We start from the raw sequence: 23,569 nt of genomic DNA, 5'->3' as shown, positions 1-23,569 counted from the left end.
AAGGACACATTTTAAACATGATGAGGAATAGCAGAGCAGTGAGTCACCTCTCTCCCTCTCTGTCCCTCCCTTGTTCTCCATTTCTCTTCCCCGTAAGATTTTCCAACTCGTTGATTTATCCCAGATGTGCAGACTGCTGCCGAACTGCAAACTGGGTCAAAGGTGCCAAGTCCCTTCTACCTCTCTCTCACACACACACACACACACACACACACACACGAAAAACCACATGGAAGGCAGTAATGGAAAATCCATCCCCTCCCTTCCATTACTTGAATGTTAGGAAAATTGGTAAAAGACCATAAAGTCCCTACATGGAAGCCACCTTATAAATGGTGGCATGAAAAAGACTAGGTTATCATCCAAACAGAGGGACTTCCCTTTAGAGATACACTCACAGTCCCACACAGCCTGGGCAGGAGAGAAAACAGGATATTAGTCAAATTATCTCCCTCCCTCCCTCTCACACACACACACACACACACACACACACTTGAGGGTGAGGAGACTCAGTGTTTGTTTGCAGCCAGGGTCACGAGCGTTGTTATGACAACATGGTTAACTCGATTTCACCCATAATTCAGTTAAAGAGCTATGGGCTCCCAGGCTGGAGATGTTCACATGTTTCATCATGCTCCATAGTTCAGCTGCAATAATAAGGGGAAATATTTGCTTCCACGTGTTCTGATCAATAGTAGACTATATTCACACAAAATACACTAATAAATTTATGTATATGTACAGTTGAAGTCGGAAGTTTACATAAACTGAGTTTAAATGTATTTGGCTAAGGTGTTTCACAATCCCTGACACTCAATCCTAGTAAAATAATCCCTGTTTTAGGTCAGTTAGGATCACCACTTTATTTTAAGAATGTGAAATGTCAGAATTAATAGTAGAGAGAATGAATTATTTCAGCTTTTATTTCTTTCATCACATTCTCAGTGGGTCAGAAGTTTACATACACAATTAGTATTTGGTAGCATTGCCTTTAAATTGTTTAACTTGGGTCAAATGTTGTTTCGGGTAGCCTTCCACAAGCTTCCCACAATAAGTTGAGTGAATTTTGGCCCATTCCTCCTAACAGAGATGGTGTAACTGAGTCAGGTTTGTAGGCCTCCTTGCTCGCACTCTCTTTTCTGCCCACAAATGTTCTATAGTATTGAGGTCAGGGCTTTGTGATCGCCACTCCAATACCTTGACTTTGTTGTCCTTAAGCCATTTGTCACAACTTTGGAAGTAAGCTTGAGGTCATTGTCCATTTGGAAGACCCATTTGCGACCAAGCTTTAACTTCCTGACTGATGTCTTGAGATGTTGTTTCAATATATCCACATCATTTTCCTGCCTCATGATGCCATTTATTTTGTGAAGTGCACCAGTCCCTCCTGCAGCAAAGCACCCCACAACATGATGCTGCCACCCCCGTGCTTCACGGTTGGGATGGTGTTCCCTCGTCTTGCAAGCCTCCCCCTTTTACCTCCAAACATAACGATGGTCATTATGGCCAAACAGTTCTATTTCTGTTTCTTCAGACCAGAGGACATTTCTCCAAAAAGTACGATCTTTGTCCCCATGTGCAGTTGCAAACCGTAGTCTGTTTTTTTTTTATGGCGGTTTTGGAGCAGTGGCTTCTTCCTTGCTGAGCGGCCTTTCAGGTTATGTCAATATAGGACTCGTTTTACTGTGGATATAGATACTTTTGTACCCATTTCCTCCAGCATCTTCACAAGGTCCTTTGCTGTTGTTCTGGGATTGATTTGCACTTTTCGCACCAAAGTACGTTCATCTCTAGGAGACAGAACGAGTCTTCCTCCTGTGCGGTATAACAACTGCATGGTCCCATGGTGTTTATACTTGCGTACTATTGTTTGTACAGATAAACGTGGTACCTTCAGGCATTTGGAAATTGCTCCCAATGATGAACCAGACTTGTGGAGGTCTACAATTTTTTTCCTGAGGTCTTGGCGGATTTCTTTTGATTTTCCCATGATGTTAAGCAAAGAGGTATAATGGCCTTGAAATACATCCACAGGTACACCTCCAATTGACTCAAATTATGTCAATTAGCCTATCAAAAGCTTCTAAAGCCATGACATCATTTTATGGAATTTTCCAAAGCTTTTTAAAGGCACAGTCAACTTAGTGTATGTCAACTTCTGACCCACTGGAATTGTGATAGTGAATTATAAGTGAAATAATCTGCCTGTAAACAATTGTTGGAAAAATAACTTGTGTCATGCACAAAGTAGATGTCCTAACCAACTTTACACAAACTATAGTTTTGGCGTGGTTGAAAAACTAGTTTTAATGTCTCCAACCTAAGTGTATGTAAACTTACGACTTCAACTGTATGCAGACACACAAAAGTACAGTACTAGTCAAAAGTTTGGACACCTACTCATTCCAGAGTTTCTTTATTTTTACTATTTTCTACATTGTACAATAATAGCGAAGACATCAAAACTATGAAATAACCCATATGGAATCATGTAGTAAACAAAACAAAAAAAGTTTATAACAAATCTCAAATATTTTATATTTGAGATTTTTCAAAGTAGCCACCCTTTGCCTTGATGACAGCTTTGCACATTCTTGGCATTTTCTCAACCAGCTTCATGAAGTAGTCACCTGGAATGCATTTAAATTAACAGGTGGGCCTTGTTAAAAGTTCATTTGTGGAATTTGTTTCCTTCTTAATGTGTTCAAGCCAATCAACTGTGTTGTGACAAGGTAGGGTTGGTTCACAGAAGACAGCCTTATTTGGTAAAAGACCAAGTACATAACATGGCAAGAACAGCTCAAATTTGCAAAGAGAAACGTTAGTCCATCATTACTTTAAGACATGAAGGTCAGTCATAGCGGCAGTTGCAAAAACCATCAAGCGCTATGATGAAACTGGCTCTCACGAGGACCACCACAGGAAAGAAAGACCCAGAGGATAAGTTCATTGGAGTTACCAGCCTCAGAAATTGCAGCCCAAATACATGCTTCACAGAGTTCAAGTAACAAACACATCTCAACATCAACTGTTCAGAGGAGACTGCGTGAATCAGGCCTTCATGGTCAAATTGCTGCAAAGAAACCACTACTAAATGACACCAATAATAAGAAACTTGCTTGGGCCAAGAAATATGAGCAATGGACATTAGACCGGTGGAAATCTGTCCTTTGGTCTGATGAGTTTAAATTTGAGATTTTTGGTGTAGTTCCCACCATGAAGCATGGAGGAAGAGGTGCTTTCATGGTGACACCGTCAGTGATTTATTTAGAATTCAAGGCACACTTAAATAGCATGGCTACCACAGCATTCTGTGGTGATATGCCATCTCATCTGGTTTGTGCTTAGTGGGACTAACATTTGTTTTTCCAACAGGACAATGACCAAACACACCTCCAGGCTGTGTCAGGGCTATTTGACCAATAAGGAGAGTGATGGAGTGCGGCATCATATTACCTGGCCTCCACAATCACCCGACCTCAACCCAATTGGGATGGTTTGGGATCAGTTGGACCCCAGAGTGAAGGAAAAGCTGCCAACAAGTGCTCAGCACAGGTTTATCAAATCGAGCTCACAGCCTTGCAATCTCCATAGACAAACATTGGCAGTAGAATGGCCTACTGAAGAGCTCAGTGACTTTCAACGTGGCACTATCATAGGATGCCACCTTTCCAACAAATCAGTTGGTCAAATTTCTGCTCTGCTAGACCTGCCCCAGTCAACTAAGTGCTGTTATTGTGAAGTGGAAACTTCAAGGAGCAACAACGGCTCAGCCGCGAAGTGATAGGCCACACAAGCTCCCAGAACTGGACTGCTGAAGCGCGTAAGCGCATAAAAATTGTCTGTCCTCGATTGCAACACTCACTAGTTCCAAACTTCCTACGAAGGCAACGTCACCACAAGAACTTCGAGAGCATCATGAAATGGGTTTCCATGGCCAAGCAGCCTCACACAAGCTTAACATCATCATGCGCAATGACAAGTGTCGGCTGGAGTGGTGTAAAGCTTGCCACCATTGGACTCTGGAGCAGTGGAAATGTGTTCTCTGGAGTGATTAATCACACATGGTCTGGACGAATCTGGGTTTGGCGGATGCAAGGAGAACGCTATGTGCCCCAATGCATAGTGCCAACTGTAAAGTTTGGTGGAGGAATAATGGTCTGGGGCCGTTTTTCCATGGTTTGAGCTAGGCCCCTTAGTTCTAGTGAAGGGAAATCTTAACGCTACAGCATACAATGACATTCTAGATGATTCTGTGCTTCCAAATTTATGGTAACAGTTTGGTGTAGGCCCTTTCCTGTTTCAGCATGAAAATGCCCCCCCCCCCGTGCACAAAGCGAGGTCCATACAGAAATGTTTGTCGAGATCGGTCTGGAAGAACTTGACTGGCCTGCCCAGAGCCCCGACCTCAACTCCATCGAACACCTTTGGGATGTATTGGAACACCTAGTGCGAGCCAGGCCTAATCGCCCAACATCAGTGCTCGACCTCACTAATGCTCATGGCTGAATGGAAGCAAGTCCCCACAGCAATGTTCCAACATCTAGTGGAAAACCTTCCCAGAAGAGTGGAGGCTCTTATAGCAGCTAAGGGGGACCAACTCCATATTAATGTCCGTGATTTTGGAATGAGATGTTCGACGAGCATGTGTCTACATACTTTTGGTCATGTAGTGTATATCAGAGCCCTCCTTCAAAAGAGTCAGCTAAAATCGGTTTACAACTTCCCCGTTATTCTGGCAGCTGTTGCCTACCGTTATCCTCCCGTTATTCTGGTTGGGCATTGACAACCACAGTCCGAGGTGATGCGTGAAGTGCAAATTGTGCCGCGCACTGGAGTTTCCCAGTGTTACAAAAAAACGAGTGTATCCACCATCAAGTCATTCATAGAAAACAAAAACATTTCCATGGCAAACAAGTTTTACAACACCGCAGCAGTTATTTTCTTGACTATCCTATCTTGTGTCCTAAATACTGCTAATAATAAACAATTTACTTGATCCCGTGCAAAAGTGATGTTTTATTTCCAGCGCTCACGGTGAAAATAATTATATTCAATGGACTGTTAAAACTATAGAAAAGCATGCAGGTAGGCCAAGTTGCAACTGTTTGTAGAACATGCTGTAGAAAACATGTATAAAAACTACGCTAACTCTCGGATAGACCAGTATTCTATTACACAATCTCAAATATAACTCTGAAACAAAAAGGTATTACCTTATCGTTAGTTTTGGGACTGCAAAATGTTTCGTTCTCTCTCAGGATATCTAATCGAATACGAATTTACACTGGTAGCCTTCCTAGTCCTGAATTTAACACAGTCATAGTGCGAAAAAACCCTCCCCCCAGATTCCCGCCCATTGCAACCAAATTAGGTATGAAATGTCTCAAGCGTTATTTCCACATCTTTCTACTGCGAGTCATCCGATACCACCCTCCTCCATTTAGATGAATAATCTTTATATTAACAACCTGATATAAATTAATGAAATAATGTCAATGAAATAATTACAGTTTAATTAATTTAATTGATTGTCATTTGGTTATTATTGTTTAATTTGGCGTGATGGTTCCAATTTAAAGCAGCAACGTCCTGCTATGGGATAAGATAGAGTGGTGAGGGCTACAGAATGATGTCATCATTGGCTAGGCTACCAAGATAATACATTATTTTGCATGTACTACTATTCTTTTTTTTTTTGCTCACATTATTTGTATTATGTTGCTAAGAAACAGAGGCCGTTCCCCTGGAAACCACTATTTATTTACTTATAATGTGATTTAAGTGACTCAGAAACATCCGTTTCCGGACCTGGGTCAAAGATTGAAGGCATACGAAGTTGCACAAAGCTGCACAAAAAGTGTTGCGCTTCAGCGCGACAAGCAGTCAAACACACACACACACACACACACACACACACACACACACACACACACACACACACACACACACACGATTCAGAGGTTTTGGAAACATACTTTTACTTCACTACATTCATAGATAAAATACTGTACTTTTTACTCAATACATTTTCCCTGACACCCAAAAGTACTCGTTACATTTTGACAGGAAAATGGTCCAATTCACACACTTATCAAGAGAACATCCCTGGTCATTCCTACTGCCTCTGATCTGGTAGACTCACTAAACACAAATGCTAGATTTGTAAATTTGGTCTCAGTGTTGGAGTGTGCCCCTTTGCTATCCATCAATAAAATAAATACAAAATAGGAATTTAAAATTATTCATACTTTGACTTTTACTTTTGATTCTTAAGTATATTTTATAAATTCCATTTACTTTTGATACTTAAGTATATTTTAAACCAAATACTTTTAGATTTTTACTCAAGTAGTATTTTACTGGTTGACTTTCACTTTTACTTGAGTCATTTTCTATTAAGGCATCTTTACTTTTACTCAAGTATGACAATTGAGCACTTTTTCCACCACTGTTCAGTTGTGCAACTGACTAGGTATCCTTTCCCTCATTCTCTCTCTCTCTCTCTCTCTCTCTCTCTCTCTCTCTCTCACACACACACACACACACACACACACACACACACACACACACAGGCACCACTGTGTGTGCGTGTAACTACGGACATGCAGCCTAACATTCTGAATATTCAAAGGGAAAGTGTTTAGCCTACCCTCCATTCATGTCCTTGATCCCACAAGAACACCTGGTAGTAGCATTTTTAAAAAAAAGTTTTTTATTTAACCTTCATTTAACTAGGCAAGACAGTTAAGAACAAATTATTATTTACAATGACGGCGTACCAAAAGGCAAAAGGCCTCCTGCGGGGACGGGAGCTGGGATTTAAAAATATATAAATAAATATAGGACAAAACACACACCACGACTAGAGAGACAACACAACACTACATTAAGAGACACCTAAGACAACAACATAGCAAGGCAGCAAGACATGACAACACAGCATGGTAGCAACACAACATGACAACAACATGGTAGCAACACAACATGGTAGCAGCACAAAACATGGTACAAACATTATTGGGTACAGACAACAGCACAAAGGGCAAGAAGGTAGAGACAACAATACATCACCCACAACTACAACTACAGCAGCCACAACTGTCAGTAAAAGTATCCATATTGAGTCTTTGAATGAAGAGATTGAGATAAAACTGTCCAGATTGAGTGTTGTTGCAGCTCGTTCCAATCGCTAGCTGCAGCAATCTGAAAAGACGAGCGACCCAGGGATGTGTGTGCTTTGAGGACCATTAACAGAATGTGACTGGCAGAATGGGTGTTGTACGTGGAGGATGAGGGCTGCAGTAGTTATCTCAGATAGGGGGGAGTGAGGCCTAAGAGGGTTTATAAATAAGCATCAACCAGTGGGTCTTGCGACAGGTATGCAGAGATGACCAGTTTACAGAGGAGTGTAGAGTGCAGTGATGTGTCATGTAAGGAACATTGGTGGCAAATCTGATGGCCGAAGAGTAAATAACATCTAGCCACTTGAGAGCACCCTTACCTGCAGATCTATAATTGATGTCTCCATAATCTAGCATGGGTAGGATGGTCATCTGAATCAGGGTTAGTTTGGCAGCTGGGGTGAAAGAGGAGCGATTACGATAGAGGAAACCAAGTCTAGATTTATCTTTAGCCTGACAAGTTTTTCCAACACTTTTGATAAACAGAGCAAAATAGAAGTATGCCTATAACAGGATGAAGTATGAACTATGAACTATGGCTGCCCTCAAAAGCAATGGGAAACTCCCCAGAAAGGATAGACAGGTTAAAAAGGTCAGAGATAGGCTTGGCGACGATAGGGGCAGCAACCTTAAAGAAGAAAAGGTCTAAACCATCTGCCCCAGATGTTTTTTTGGGGTCAAGTTTCAGGAGCTGCTTTAGCACCTCTGACTCAGTGACCGCCTGCAGGGAGAAACTTTGTAGCGGGGCAGGGGAATTTGAGGGAGAAGCGTCGGTGCTAGTCGCATTAGAAGGGGTAGGAGATCAGGAAATATTGGATGAGCAAGGAGGCATGGCTGAGTCAAATAGGAATCCTGACTTAATGAAGTGGTGATTAAAGAGATCAGCCATGTGCTTCTTGTCAGTAACAACCACATCATCAACATTAAGGGACATGGGCTGCTGTGAAGAGGGTTTTTTCTCCAGGTCGTTAACCTTTTTCCAGAACTTCTTGGGGTTAGACCCAAAGAGAGAGAACTGCTCCTTAAACTTTGGCCTTCTGGATGGTCTGAGTGCACTTATTTCTCATTTGCCTGAATGAGAGCCAGTCAGCGTGAGTATGCGTGTGCCGATCCTTTCGGCAAATGCAATTCTTGAGGTGGAATAAATCTGCAAGATAATGGTCGAACCAGGGGCTGAACCTGTTTTTAATTCTAATTTTATTTATGGGGGCGTGTTTTTTAACAATACCACTGAAAATATCAAAAATAAGGTCCAATCGTCTTCGACAGGGATCAAGCTGATTCTATACCATTTTACAGAGACCAGTTCATGAAGGCTTGCTCATTAAAGTTTAAGCGTTTATGACAAATCAGGACAGGTCGTTTCACTGAGCAGCCATTACGAACACAGGCTGTAAAACAGTGATCACTAAGGTCATTACAGAAAACAGACTGATAGCTATCAGGATTATTTGTGAGGGTAACATCGAGGACAGTAGCCTTTTCTGAGTGTTTTGGAGTCATATCTTGTGGGATTGGTAATAATCAGAAAAATATTTAGGGCGTCCCATTGCTTTAGGACTGGTCGGGTGGTTTAAGTATGTCCCAGTTTAGGTCACCTAGCAGGACAATTTCAGACTTAGTGTAAGGGGCCAGGAGAGAGCTTAGAGCAGGTAGGGCACAGGCCGGTGCTGATGGACGATAACTCTTTTGACTGTTGCTGGGTGCTATTTTAAAGTTTAATGCTTAGAACCAGAAAATCAAATTGTTTGGGGACAGACTTGGTGGAGACAGAGCACTGAAGGTGATCCTTGGTGAAGATTGCCACTCCCCCACCTTTGCAAGATCTGTCTTGCCGACAAAGGTTATAACAAGAAATGTTAATAACATCAGTATTCAAAACACTCTTCCTTAACCACATTTCAGCAATGACCAACACATCTGGATTTGATCCAGTTTAGGTAATAAGCTTCTAGTGTTTAACGTGCAGAAAACCCAGGCTTTTACGAGAGCAGAAATCAGTGAAGCAGACATCAGAGCACAAGTCAGAATTGGGGCTAGCAACAGTAGATGAGCCAGGGTATACATGCACATTTCCAGATATAATCAGCAGTGTCAAGACCCGGTTACAAACTCGGGTCTCCAGTGTGAGAAACAGTCACTTAGAAAACTGAGCCACTAATAGTCGGCAGAACCCAGAAGATGAGGCAGACACAGCAGTACTTGAGATGGTGTTTTAATAAAGAAAAAGGAAAGTTCTGCAGGCAAAAATATAAATCCACAACATCAAAAGTAATTCCAAGAGAAAAAGGTAATCCTCAAGTCAAAAGGTAAATCCACAAGGTGGTAGGTACAGCAGGAGAAAGCCTCAAAAGATAATCAAAAATAAATAACCGAGAACAAAAACAGAGTGCCACAAGACAGTCCAACTGGAGCAACAAATGTTCACAGCATTGCTGGGTGCTAACATTCAAACACAGAGCAAAGAACTAAGGGTTTAAATACATTCAAGGGAAACGAGGCACAGGTGCAAATAATAACTGGAAACAAGGGAAAACAAAAGGGTCAAAAAGCACAATGGGGGCATCTAGTGGCCAAAACCGGAACAATCCTGGCCAAATCCTGACAAGCAGTAATGCAATCAAGGCACTGCAGAGGACAGGGAGAGCTCTGCAGTGCTGATTTATGACATCTGAATGTACATTAGATGGCAACAAGATCATATTATATAGTAATTTAATCATGTAACATGAATACAAAGCCGGTGAGAGATGGGTAGAATAGAATGGGAGGCCAAAAGTCTGTGTAACCAATAGATAGTCAGTGTCCCGAATGTTGGTATAAACATCGTCTGTCCCGTGGTTGGGTAAACAAGAAATTTCATAGTCAACAAAGCAAGCAGGAGTCATGAGGCAAATAGCAAAATAGCAAAATGCACAATAAAAAAATATATAATGACTTGGGGCTAGCCATTGTAAGTTCAGAGTCACTCGTCACAACAGTGTGTGTGTGCTGGAGGCGAGCGAAAGCTCGGGAGAGATGGGAGAGTGTGGTGGGGGTACCTATACCAGACAGGGGGAGACAGGCCAGGGCAGACAGTGAACAGATCGCCAGGTGGAATCCAAACAGCAGTGCAGCAGGCAACCGGAGTAGGTGTCACATCCACTTGGGACATTAAAAACGGTCATATCTTATGTTTCACAGAGCCGTGGCTGAACGACGACATTAAGAACATACAGCCTCTGGTAAGACACCGATACTGGCTCTAAAACCGCACTCAATGAGCTATATACCATCATAAACAAACAGGAAAACGCTCATCCAGAGGCGACGGTCCTAGTGGCCGGGGACTTTAATGCAGGGAAACTTAAATCAGTTTTACCTAATTTCTATCAGCATGTTAAATGTGCAACCAGAAGGGAAAAAATTCTAGACCACCTTTACTCCACACACAGAGACGCGTACAAAGCTCTCCCTTTGGCAAATCTGACCATAATGATATCCTCCTGATTCCTGCTTACAAGCAAAAACTAAAGCAGGAAGCACCAGTGACTCGGTCTATAAAAAAGTGGTCAGATGAAGCAGATGCTAAACTACAGGACTGTTTTGCTAGCACAGACTGGAATATGTTCCGGGATTCTTCCGATGGCATCGAGGAGTACACCGCATCAGTCACTGGCTTTATGAACAAGTGCATCGAGGACGTCGTCCCCACAGTGACCGTACGTACATACCCCAAACAATGAGACAGCCTATGGGGAGGAGGTCAGAGACCTGACCGTGTGGTTCAAGAACAACAACCTCTCCCTCAACGTGATCAAGGCAAAGGAGATTATTGGAGCCGGTTGAGAGCTTCAAGTTCCTCGGTGTCCACATCACCAACAAACTAACATGGTCCAAGCACACCAAGACAGTCGTGAAGAGGGTATGATAAAGGTTTTACAGCTGCACGGGTTGCATCACTGCCTGGCTATAGCAACTGCTCGGCCTCCGAGCGCAAGGCACCACAGAGGGTAGTGCATACGGCCCAGCATATCACTGGGGCCAAGCTTCCTGTCATCCAGGACCTCTATACCAGGTGGTGTCAGAGGAAGGCCCTAAAAATTATCAAAGACTCCAGCCACCCTAGTCATAGACTGTTCTCTCTGCTACCGCACAGCAAGCGGTACCGGAACGCCAAGTCTAGGTCCAAGAGGCTTCTAAACAGCTTCTACCCCCAAGCCATAAGACTCCTGAACACATAATCAAATGGCTACTCAGACTATTTGCACCCCCCCCCCCCCCCCCCTCTCTTATACACTGCTGCTACTCAATGTTTAATATCTATGTATTGTCACTTTAATAACTCTACCTACATGTACATATTACCTCAATTACATCGACTAACCAGTGCCCCCGCACATTGACTCTGTACCGGTACCCCCTGTATATAGCCTCGCTATTGTTATTTTACTGCTGCTCTTAAATTATTTGTTCATTTTATTTTTATTTTTTATTGGTATTCTTCTTAAAACTGCATTGTTGGTTAAGGGCTTGTAAGTAAGCATTTCACTGTATTCGGCGCATGTGACAAATAAAAAATGATTTGATTTGACACTCCAACACACACATAGTGTAGAATGCAGACATTTATACTCTCTTTTCATACACGCACACACAATCACATACAATCAATATTTACGCTGCTGCTACTGTTTATCATATATCCTGATGCCTACTCACCTTACCCCAATACATACGTATCTACATCTATTACTCCAGTATCCCTGCACATAGGAACGCCGTAGCCAGTATACACTTCCTCAAAAGAGTCACATGCCCTGGGACAAGACCTGTGACTTGCCTTGCTCTCTAGAGCAGGGCTCCTTCGAATTGAGTGATAACTGGGGTGATCTTAATTGTTTAGGCGGAGCAACTGAAATGGAAGATTTCCTGAGTCTGTGACACCCGCTGTTTGGTGCATGATGAAACTGAAAAGACACTGTCGGTCCTTTTGAGTTTCACCTGACAAAGTCATGTTAGAACATGTCAGTTATCCCGAGAGAGCTTTTGTGCCGAACCCACTAAGGTGTTTCAGATGCCAAGCTTATGGTCATGTTGCAGCAGTGGGTCGGAGGGTGATTCTGAGATGTGAGAAGTGTGTAGGAGGGCATGAGACAAAGGAATGTGTAGTATCAGTGGGAAAAACTGTGTGTCAATTGATGGGGAAGGGAAGGGAAGGGAAAGGGAATACCTATGCCGCGTGAACATCCTAGTCAGAACAAGGAAACTCAGAAATGTAAGACTTGCTGATTAGTTGAACGCATCACGTGTATAACTACAACCAGCTAGCATGTTGGAAATGTCAGAGTTCCGACTAGTACGTGAATGCAACACTAGTCAGTTGCACAACTGAATGCATTCAATCAAAACGTGTCATCTGCATTTGACCTCACCCCTCTGAATCAGAGAGGTGTGGATGCCCATGTTGCTGGGGATCAGAAGTGCCCAGTGCGAGAGAGGCTGGTTGAGGTTGTCAGGGTCAGAGTATAACAGGTTTTGTATGCTGAGGCAGTGGAGAGAGTAGAGGATGATGGGTCAAGGGTGAGTAGTAGGCCTAAGCCAATATAGAGTGATAGAATATGTGCTTCAGTAACGTTGGCTTCTTAGCATTCATTGACATGTTTATCAACTGTACTGCGGAAATGTAACGTAAATCACAGAAAATAGATGTTGTGGTGGCAGCTGCAGAGAAGTACTTGGGTGTACAATATTTTACTGCAGAAGGTGTGTTGAACTAAATAATTCTGTCGTTGGCCTGGTGTAGGATCAGTTAGGGTCAAAGTTATGTTTTTATATTAAATAGTGGTATATAGGTGTAGGGTTATTTGGTGGTGCAATTTTTCTTTTCCCCCTTTCTTTTTATTTTTGTATCACAAAATGCTACTTGTGGCTTATTTAATCGAATACAAGTTTCATAATGCTTAAGTTGTTACGAGTGTACTGATATAAATAGGACACATTACATCCTGGCAACTTCTTCTTCGATGAGGCTTATTGGCAGTTGCCATCCAATAAATGTTGCATTACCGCCACCAACTAAACTGGAGTTATAATTTGCGCAATTTAAAAAAAACATTAATCCACAAATGCCCAAAAACAAAAGCTAACTACACTCGTTACCCTACTCCACAATAATTTAGACCTATCTAGTCCTACCTCAGGCCAACAGGCTGAAAGGACAGGACACCACCACTCAACACACCCTGTAACTCTTCTAACGTCACACCCAAATACTTCTCTGCAGCTGCCACCACAACCTCTATTTTCTGCAACTTACGTTTCATCCCTGCAGTACAGTTGATAACCATTGCTATAAACGCCAAAAAGCCAATCTTACAGAAACATAGGTCTATTCCTCTGTACTGATACAGATCTACTACTCACACAAATCCTCTAAGGATCCCTCACCCTTTTTATCATTGTTTTTTATTTAACCCCCCTTTTTCTCCCCAATTTCGATCTTGTCTCATTGCTGCAACTCCCCAATGGGTTCGGGAGGTGAAGGTCGTCCTCTGAAACATGACCTGTCAAACCGCACTTCTTAACACCCACCCGCTTAACCCGGAAGCCAGCCGCACCAATATGTCGGAGGAAACACTGTTCACCTGACAACCGAGGTCAGCCTGCTTCCACATGCCCATAAGCTTGACACCGGTGACAATGTAATGTATTCGGGCACATACGCTCGTACGGGATAACTGAAATATCCTAACATCACTTTATCGTGCAGAGACTCAACATAAAAACTCAAAAGAACAGACAATAACTCTTCTCTTTCACCACTCACACCATCCTGTCTGCGTTGCACCAAATGACGAGCATCACAAACACTGGGAATCTTTCCATTCAGTTGGTCCACTTTCACATTCACCGCTGGCCTCGTAATCACTCTTTTCAATGGCAACCTTTTCTTGAGAGGAAAAAAAGTCACATCTCTTGTCCTAATTCATTTGGGGTGAAGTGCCTGCTCCTTCTGACCAGCAGAACCACAAACATTTATCACAAGACCACTTCGAGTTACCTTCATCGATTTCACAGCACCCAACTCCGTTTCCATGTACCCTGAAACCACAAATGGATCAGCAAAAAGGCATAGGCCCACTTTCTCCAAAAATGTCACTCCTACCATCACAGAATCATTTTTTCCTGACCACCGGTGCAAGCCTCGGGCTCCGAGGACTTCACCACACCTGCCACCTCCGATAATTTGACCTCATAACTTCCATTTTTCCTCCAGACCTCGATTCAGCAAACAGCTCACTCTACTTACACTTTCTACCATTCTTCTTCGACAAAGCATCTCAATTCTCCCACCATTTTTACCAGACTCAATCTCACCCTCTTCCACCTCCCTCTCTATCTTACACCTCTGCCTCTCTTTTCCCCTCCAATCCGCCTCCGTATTCCAAGTACATGTACAGTTGAAGTCGGAAGTTTACATACACTTAGGTTGGAGTCATTAAAACTCGTTTTTCAACCACTCCACAAATTTCTTGTTAACAAGCTATGGTTTTGGCAAGTTGGTTAGGACACCTACTTTGTGCATGAAACAAGTTATTTTTCCAATAGTTGTTTACAGACGGATTATTTAACTTATAATTCACTGTATCACAATTCCAGAGGGTAAGAAGTTTACATGCACTAAGTTGACTGTGCTTTTAAACAGCTTGGAAATTCCAGAAAATTATGTCATGGCTTTAAAAGCTTCTGATATACATAATTTGAGTCAATTGGAGGTGTACCTGTGGATGTATTTCAAGGTCTACCTTCAAACTCAGTGCCTCTTTGCTTGACATCATGGGAAAATCAAAAGAAATCCGTCCTTGGGAGCAATTTCCAAACACGTGAAGGTACCACATTCATCTGTACAAACAATAGTACGCAAGTATAAACACCATGGGACCACGCAGCTGTCATACCGCTCATGAAGGAGACATGTTCTGTCTCCTAGAGATGAACGTACTTTGGTGCAAAAAGTGCAAATCAATCCCAGAACAAGAGCAAAGGACCTTGTGAAGATGCTGGAGGAAACAGGTACAAAAGTATCTATATCCACAGTAAAACGAGTCCTATATCGACATAACCTGAAAGGCCGCTCAGCAAGGAAGAAGCCACTGCTCCAAAACCCCCATAAAAAAAGCTATTCTACGGTTTGCAACTGCACATGGGGACAAAGATTGTTCTTTTTAGAGAAATGTCCTCTGGTCTGATGAAACAAAAATAGAACTGTTTGGCCATAAGGACCATCGTTATGTTTGGAGGAAAAAGGGTGAGGCTTGCAAGACGAGGGAACACCATCCCAACCATGAAGCACTTGGGTGGCAGCATCATGTTGTGGGGGTGCTTTTCTGCAAGAGGGACTGGTGCACTTCACAAATAGATGGCATCATGAGGCTGGAAAATGATGTGGATATATTGAAGCAACATCTCAAGACATCAGTCAAGAAGTTAAATCTTGGTCGCAAATGGGTCTTCCAAATGGACAATGACCCCAAGCACACTTCCAAAGTTGTGGCAAAATGGCTGAAGGACAACAAAGTCAAGGTATTGGAGTGGCCATCACAAAGCCCTGACCTCAATCCTATAGGAAATTAATGGGCAGAACTGAAAAAGCATGTGCGAGCAAGGAGGCCTACAAACCTGACTCAGTTACACCAGCTCTGTCAGGAGGAATGGGCCAAAATGCACCCAACTTATTGTGGGAAGCTTGTGGAAGGCTACCCGTAATGTTTGACCCAAATTAAACAATTCAAAGGCAATGCTACTAAATACTAATTGAGTGTATGTAAACTTCTGACCCACTGGGAATGTGATGAAAGAAATTAAAGCTGAAATAAATCGTTATCTCTACTATTATTCTGACATTTCACATTCTTAAAATAAAGTGGTGATCCTAACTGACCTAAGACAGGGAATGTTTACTAGGATTAAATGTCAGGAATTGTGAAAAACTGAGTTTAAATGTATTTGGCTAAGGTGTATGTAAACTTCCGACTTCAACTGTATATGTCTCCTTATGATAATATTGTACTTCTTCTAACATACAACATCTTGTTCTTGCCCTAACAAGCAACATCATTTCAATCTCCTCTCCTTGGATGGACACCTTTCTTCAAACTGCCTTGAAATGGATATTCCAACTTGCTACTGGTTGTCATTTAATTTAAATGTAGACAAATAAATAATTTCCTCTGTAATCAATAATGGTTTATGGAAATTGACAGAATATTTCTACATCTCACACTAGAGTTGCCAACTGTCTATCCCGGCAACTTTGAGAACAAAATATACTGAACAAAAATCTAAACTCAACATGCAACAGTTCATAGAAGGAAATCAGTCATTTGAAAAAAAATGATTAGCTTTTTGTGCTTATGGAACATCTCTGGGATCATTTATTTTAGCTCATGAAACATGGGACCAACACTTTACATGTTGCGTTTATATATTTTTTCAGTAGATATCGGAGTTGTGCCTGTTGTTCACACAGCCCTCTCATCGGCTAGAATGGTCCCACCTGATCTTGCCACTGACTTCCATTTTTGAAGAAATGTATTCTCATTGCTAGTACCATGTGTAACTGCATACTTTGAGAGTCTGAAAGTGGACGTTGCAAAAAGAATTGGGTGGATCAACGGAGATGGGTGTAACATCAGCGCTTCATTATTGGTTATACTGGCCATAGCCAGCTGCACAGTGGGTCAGTTTAATGTTTACATAGGAGGTTAAGATAACTAACATAGAGGGTTAGGAGATTAACACAGCAGGTTATGAGAATGAGGTTAAGGTTGGGAAAGGGTTAGGCTTAGACATTAACACAGGTTAGGAGAACTAACGCAGCAGTTTAGGAGAATTAACATGGCAGGTTAGGAGAAGGAGGTTAATGTTAGGAAAATAGTTAGGTTTAGCAAAAATGCTAGTTGTCAACATTGAAGTCGTTGTGCCATGCATTGAACTCAATCAGCCATGCAAAACGGTCTTGAGTAGCAACAAATCTGCCCAATCAGCTCCATATATGCAGTTAGTTATCGTTAATCTCATCTATGAAGAAGACTCGTTAGAGCGGCCACTTGAGTATCTGGTCAATATAATAAATAATCTGTGTAGAAATCCATCCCAGAGTGACGCACAATTCGCGTCGATTTTATACGCACACGTCATTTTACTGCGTCTACAGTACATTTGTTTGGAGAGAGAAGATGGCGTCAGAATCAGCGGAAACGTTAGCCGAACAGGACACAGAACTGGACGAGTTATTGGACAGTAAGATTTGACATTACTCCCGAGTGAAGTATCAATCCTGCCAATACATTAATTCATACAAAGAATTGTGTCAAACGTGGCGCAGTGGAGCAACGTGCCTTGTTAGCTAGTTTAGCCTAGTTGGTGGAATGTGGTTGGTCCTGCCTGGCAAGTCCAGAACCAAAGTCAGGCATTCTCTTACAAAATCTCCTGCGTTTGCTGTTTACAAAAAGGTCACCATTAGCATTACAACGCTGCAGCAGATGGCTCAGTGGGGATGTATAGCTATAATATAATTTTCGTCGTCAACTTTGACCCCGATTTGACAAAAATGTAACATCAATGTGTTAACAAGCTAAACAGCTCTTGAAATGTATATCATTTTTGTATGGTTGGAGCGCAAGTATGACAGCTAGTGAGATCTAGATTTACAGACCTATCTGTTATTGTTTCTGTCAACTGTCCTGCCGATTTGAATTCATAATAGTATTGCATACTAGTAGCCGATGCCGTTTTGTGTATTGTAACGACCCTGCGTTTAGAGGCGCGGATATCGTCCCTGGCGCTTGAGCAAGCTTTTGCGGCGCAGTCGATAGCCCGCTGGACTTCGGGATAGAAGGTCGAAGGTTCGAGACCTGCTCCCTGCTGATTCATTACAGTATTATTAACTATGGCCTACCAGACTACTATTATCTTGATAGCAGGAATTTAATGGAGATTATCATAATCTGTCGTTTTTAATGTTTCAAGTAGTTTGGTGAAGTTGTACTCCTAACATCAGAGATGGTAATGGTTTCTAAAGTAGAAGTAGTGACCTACTGACAATCAACTAATATAACTAACATACTGACAATCAACTAATGCATGACTGAATTGCACATTGACCCAGACTTTGAAGAGTTTACCTTTGACCTCTAACTACCTGCTCAATCCCTTCACCTTGCCTTGACCATGCTTCCACCTGTTCCTGTGAAATGCTTCTATCTGTGCCACTGCATTTCAGCTTTTACTGACTTTCCTCTACTAAAGGTGCACTCGATGACTTTGAAAAGACAAACCCAGCCCCCCCAGCCCCAGTTCCTGCTGCTGCCGCGGCTCCCCCATCAGCCAAGGGTAGTGAGGAGAAAGTGAGTGAATCTTTTCCCTGGTTTCTAGAATGTCCCTTAACTTCACCAATTGCCTGGAGCTTGCATATAAGAAGCTGTAGTTTTTATTGTTCAGATTGTGGTACAGACGTTATCTTTCAGTGTCTCAAGTCTGTCAACCCTTTCCATTTCTGTCTGTATATGGGGGAAGATCAATTTAACAGTTTGTTTACTTGTTGATGCACATCTCTCTCTAGCCCCCTCTACTGGAAGACAGTCAGTTCTTTGAGGCTCTGTTTGAAGGGGAGATGGCCTCTCAGGCGAAGGAGGAGTGGGAGAAAGCCATGACTGAACTAGCACAGGAAGAACCTGAGCTGCTGCAACACTTTCACAAATTGTCAGAGGCAGCAGGGAAAGTTGGTAAGCATCCACATATTTTCAGTTCCGTTCTTTTGTGCCTTTCAATGTACTACCTCGTACCCCTGCACATTGTTCTCAGTACCGATACTCTTTGTAAATAGTAACACAATAAAATGAGACCATTTCTTATTTTTTTTTGCTAATTTAGCTCTGCATTGTTGGGAAAGTAAGCGCTTCACGCACTGGAGGCTGGCTTATAAAATAATGAGCAAAGTGAATAAAATGTCATCAAACACCTGGTAACCTTTTAGTCATTTAGCAGACGCTCTTATCCAGAGTGACTTACAGGAGCAATTAGGGTTACGTGCCTTGTTCAAGGGCACATCTGCAGATTTTTCACCTAATCGGCTCGGGGATTTGAACCAGCGACCTTTCAGTTACTGGCCCAACACTCTTAACCGCTAGGCTACCTGTCACCCAATGTTAGATGGATTTGATATCATTCCACTCTAGCCATTAACACAAGCCCGTCCTCCCCAATTAAGGTGCCACAACCTCCTGTGATTTCATGGTAAAATCACAGGATTTTGCGCTGTTGTATTCGGGACATCTGACAAATAGAATTTGATTTGATGATTGATTTGAGATGGGGGGGGGGGTTCATCTCAGTATTTTTTACGCTGTGTTTTGCAGGGAAAACATTCACTCAAACTGTCCTCCATTTGAACAGGTACTGATGTAGCCTCCCAACAAGAATTCACTTCCTGTCTCAAAGACACCCTCAGTGGGTTGGCGAAAAATGCAGACAACTTACAGGTAGTTTAGATTGTAAATGTTTTTTATAAGTTATGGAAGGTTTGGTTGTCACCACCCTTGGACATTGTTCTGAAAATATTGAAACTTTGGACCATTAGCAAAATGTCTGTTTCTTTGGTCTTAGATGCGTTTCAGACTGTTCTGTTTTTATTCTTCAGAGTGCAGGTTTGGCTGGAGAGGATCTAGCAAAGACTCTGGAAGGGCTGGGATTGGATGAGGGTGGACAGGGGGGCGGGGAAGATGGAAACATCTTGCCGATTATGCAGTCCATCATGCAGAATCTACTCTCCAAGGAAGTGCTCTACCCATCTCTCAAAGAGATCACTGAGAAGGTTAGTGTTTTTTCTGTCCATATGTTTGGGTTTTCCCTAAAAATGTATATAGTTAACAAGACACTAGCAGATGTTGATTCTTGTTTTTATAGATCTTTCCCTTGTATGCCCTTTACACAACTTTCTAACTGGATAACTGACTGTTATTCCATCCTCATGCAGTATCCTGAGTGGTTGAACAGCAATCGCCAGTCCCTCCCGGCAGATCAGTTCCAGCGCTACGAACAGCAGCACAAGGTCATGGGAGAGATCTGCAGCCAGTTTGAGAAGGAGGGAGAGCGAAGTGGAAGGGATGGGGAAAATCGCTTTGAGAGCATTCTGGAACTCATGCAGCAGGTGAGACAGAGGACTGTTTCTTACCTGCATGAATTGTTGGTTGTCATTCATACTGACTGATGGTTTGCTATGCATGGATATTGATTATGAGTTATTGTCTGAATTTTCAGCTACAAGACCTGGGCCAACCACCCAAAGAGCTGGCTGGTGAATCGGTATGTTTCTCCTCTCACTTGCTCTCCTTCAGCTACCAACTTTTGTTATTGTAGCTACATAGTATTTTTCCCTCCTTGGACAGGGTCCATCTGGTAAAATAAATGTGTTATACAGAATGAATTCAAATTAAATGAAACCCACTCTGTTTTCCCCCCCATCAGCCACCTGGCCTGAACTTTGACCTGGAATCCCTGAATCTCCCAGGAGCCTCTGGGGCTGGAGCGGCAGAGCAGTGCTCAATCATGTGATGTCAGAGCAGCCAGATCAATAGATGCACAGGCTAGGAGCTGTGTGCGAGGGGGGATGATGAGAGAGGACGATCGATCACAAGACAAGGAGGAGAACGAGACTGTTTGCACTGCTCTCCTCGCAACAAATGTTTCTGTGTCTACAGAGAAGGCACAGTCAAGGGTGGCACAACAAACCAATGTTACCACCCTTCGGTAACTCACCTGCCATCACTTCACTGATTTTAAATGAATTGCTTTGGTTTTTCGTAAGCTTTTCCAGGTCATTCATAGTACAGGTAGTAGCATACCCACACACACAGCTCAAATGACTAGCGCTTGACTTATGAGTCCGTTTTTACACTCACCATTGTTTAGCCTCATGGTAGAACTGGTTGAACTGTCCTATTGGTTAAAATGGTGCCTTGCATTATTGTTATAAACCCTACAGCAAGGATAGTAGGATTCTCTGTTGTGAGAGTTGCTGAGTGATGATTGAGTTGTTTCATAGCTGCAGTATCATCATGGGGCTGCGTGCCCAACAAAGGGTGTTGAGCCACCATCACAGTTCCACTCAATCAATAAAGTAACACCAACACCCCAGGGGTTGATTAGGTTGTTTCTGACCACTAGTTTAGAGTTATACATTTTGCCATTTTCATCATTAATACTGTTAATGTAACATGCGTGTAGATTAATATTGTTGGTTGCATAACCAGTGTACATTTGTGAATTATTTAAAGAAAATCGAGGAGTTAAACTTACCTCGTTCTAATTTCATAATCATAAGACGGCTAACTGATTTTTAGAGACTGACTTTACCTTGGTTAGTTATATAGTATCTTCCCAAAAGCTACTATGTTGTACCAGAGACTGTATATGGCTGTGCACTTGATTTGACCTCTAGTTTTCTTGATGTCGGTTCAAACATTGTTACATCCACAAGATGTAAGAACCAGTCCTGTGGCCAATTGTGACATATATTTATAATTGACATTATTCAAGTTTTTAAACAGGTTAGCGAGGTTGGTGCTCTGGTTTGCGCATGGGGCTAGAGCCAAGGTCGGTCAGTAACCATCGGGACTAAGACGGTCCCCTGAATCCCGGGGCGTCTGTCCAGTAGTGGGACTCTTTTGTGACTGTGGTTATAACCCTCCTAGCTTTTTATACACTACAAGTTATGGAAAAAAGGTTTCTGACACCGTGACCACAATGTCGAAATTGGATTTGGGCCATGATGAGAGAATACTGTTTCGCATGATTATATTGAAACCAGTACCACTACTGGTATGTGACCCTGCTGTTTTCTTGTGATCAAAATGATACGAATATATAGCATTTATTTAAGGGACAGACAAGTAGTAAAACAGTTCAAATAATTTCAGAGAATCTTTACAAGAGTTGAAGTGATGTGCAAAAATGACTTTGCTGTGGGCACAGTGATTAGTAGTTAAAATTACTGTGAATTACCCCTTGTGTTTGCTGTTCATTTGGAGTGAGTGGAGTGACATTCTTGATATTTCATATGCCAACATATGCATTGACTGAATCTTGGGGAGTACCGCTGTAGTTAATGATTTTCATTAGTCAAATTGGGTGCTACTTCATTAGGTATGTACTCTTTCATACTCTATATCCAGACATGTTCGTTCTGGTTGTGTAATTTATTGGCAGCTGGCATCTAGAGTAGTCATCTTATCACCTCAAACATTGGGATTTACTTCACTTGTGGTAAACATACAGTACCAGCCAAAAGTTTGGACACACCTACTCATTCAAGGGTTTTTATTTTTACTATTTTCTACATTGTAGAATAATAGTGAAGACATCAAAACTAACCAAAAAGTGTTAAACAAATCCAAATATATTTGAGATACTTCAAATAGCCACCCTTTGCTTTGATAAGCTTTGCACACTTGGTATTCTCAACCAGTTTCACCTGAAATGCTTTTCCAACAGTCTTATGCTGAGCACTTGTTGGCTACTTTTCTTTCAATCTGCGGTCCAATTCATCCCAAACCTTCTCTATTGGGTTGAGGTCAGGTGATTGTGGAGGCCAGGTCATCTGATGCAGCACTCATCACTCTCCTTCTTCGTCAAATAGCCCTTACACAGCCTGGAGGTGTGTTGGGTCACTGTCCTGTTGAAAAACATGATAGTCCCACTAAGCGCAAACCAGATGTGATGGTGTATCGTTGGATAATGCTGTTGTAGCCATGCTGGTTAAGTTTGCTTTGAATTCTAAATAAATCACTGACAGCGTCATCAGCAAACCACCATAACACCACCTCCTCCATACTTCACGGTGGGAACCACACATGCGTAGATCATCTGTTCACCTACTCTGCGTCTCACAAAGACATGGTGGTTGGAACCAAAACATCTCACATTTGGAATCCAGACCAAAGGACACATTTCCATTGCTTGTGTTTCTTGGCCAAAGCCAGTCTCTTCTAATTGGTGTCCTTTAGTAGTGGGTTCTTTGCAGCAATTCGACCATGAAGGCCTGATTCACGCAGTCTCCTCTGAACAGTTGATGTTGAGATGTCTGTTGTTTGAACTCTGAAGAATTTATTTGTAATTTCTGAGGCTGATAACTCTAATGAACTTATCCTCTGAAGCAGATGTAACTCTTGGTCTTCCTTTCCTGTGGCGGTCCTCATGAGAGCCAGTTTCATCATAGTGCTTGATTTTGTTTTGCAACTGCACTTGAATAAACTTTTTCAAAGTTCTTGAAATTTTACGGATTGACCGACCATGTCTTAAAGTAATGATGGATTGTCGTTTCTTTTCTTCTATGAGGTTTAACG

The 23,569-nt window shown here is 42.2% G+C and overlaps 1 protein-coding gene across 2 annotated transcripts; it reads left to right on the top strand.

Annotated features, from left to right (window-relative positions):
- Nucleotides 1-17,228: 17,228 nt before the first annotated feature.
- On the top strand, nt 17,229-23,497 carry LOC110530569 (peroxisomal biogenesis factor 19). 2 transcript variants are annotated; one of them, XM_021613760.3, is made up of 8 exons: nt 17,229-17,468; nt 18,477-18,574; nt 18,790-18,952; nt 19,623-19,708; nt 19,867-20,040; nt 20,203-20,376; nt 20,487-20,531; nt 20,694-23,497. In XM_021613760.3, the coding sequence occupies exons 1-8, from the start codon at nt 17,405-17,407 to the stop codon at nt 20,778-20,780; spliced, it is 891 nt and encodes a 296-aa protein (XP_021469435.1). In that variant the 5' UTR covers nt 17,229-17,404; the 3' UTR covers nt 20,781-23,497. The 2 variants fall into 2 exon arrangements, with proteins under 2 accessions (XP_021469435.1, XP_090038747.1); XM_090182621.1 differs by lacking the exon at nt 18,477-18,574 and having other exon boundaries at nt 17,373-17,468.
- The last annotated feature ends 72 nt before the right edge of the window (nt 23,498-23,569 follow it).

The sequence above is a fragment of the Oncorhynchus mykiss genome, chromosome 8, assembly GCF_057628025.1.
Source record: "Oncorhynchus mykiss isolate SJ-2025 chromosome 8, ASM5762802v1, whole genome shotgun sequence".
NCBI classification, from domain to species: Eukaryota; Metazoa; Chordata; class Actinopteri; order Salmoniformes; family Salmonidae; genus Oncorhynchus; species Oncorhynchus mykiss.
Note: the sequence above shows the minus strand (reverse complement) of the source record. Positions and strands in the feature narration are given on the sequence as shown.

Excerpts from the sequence above, each read along its gene's own strand:
- LOC110530569 (XM_021613760.3), top strand. The coding sequence starts at position 17,405 with ATGGCGTCAGAATCAGCGGAAACGTTAGCCGAACAGGACACAGAACTG. Across the intron at positions 19,709-19,866 it reads AAAATGCAGACAACTTACAG|AGTGCAGGTTTGGCTGGAGA; the intron begins GTAGTTTAGATT and ends TTTATTCTTCAG. Across the intron at positions 20,041-20,202 it reads TCAAAGAGATCACTGAGAAG|TATCCTGAGTGGTTGAACAG; the intron begins GTTAGTGTTTTT and ends ATCCTCATGCAG.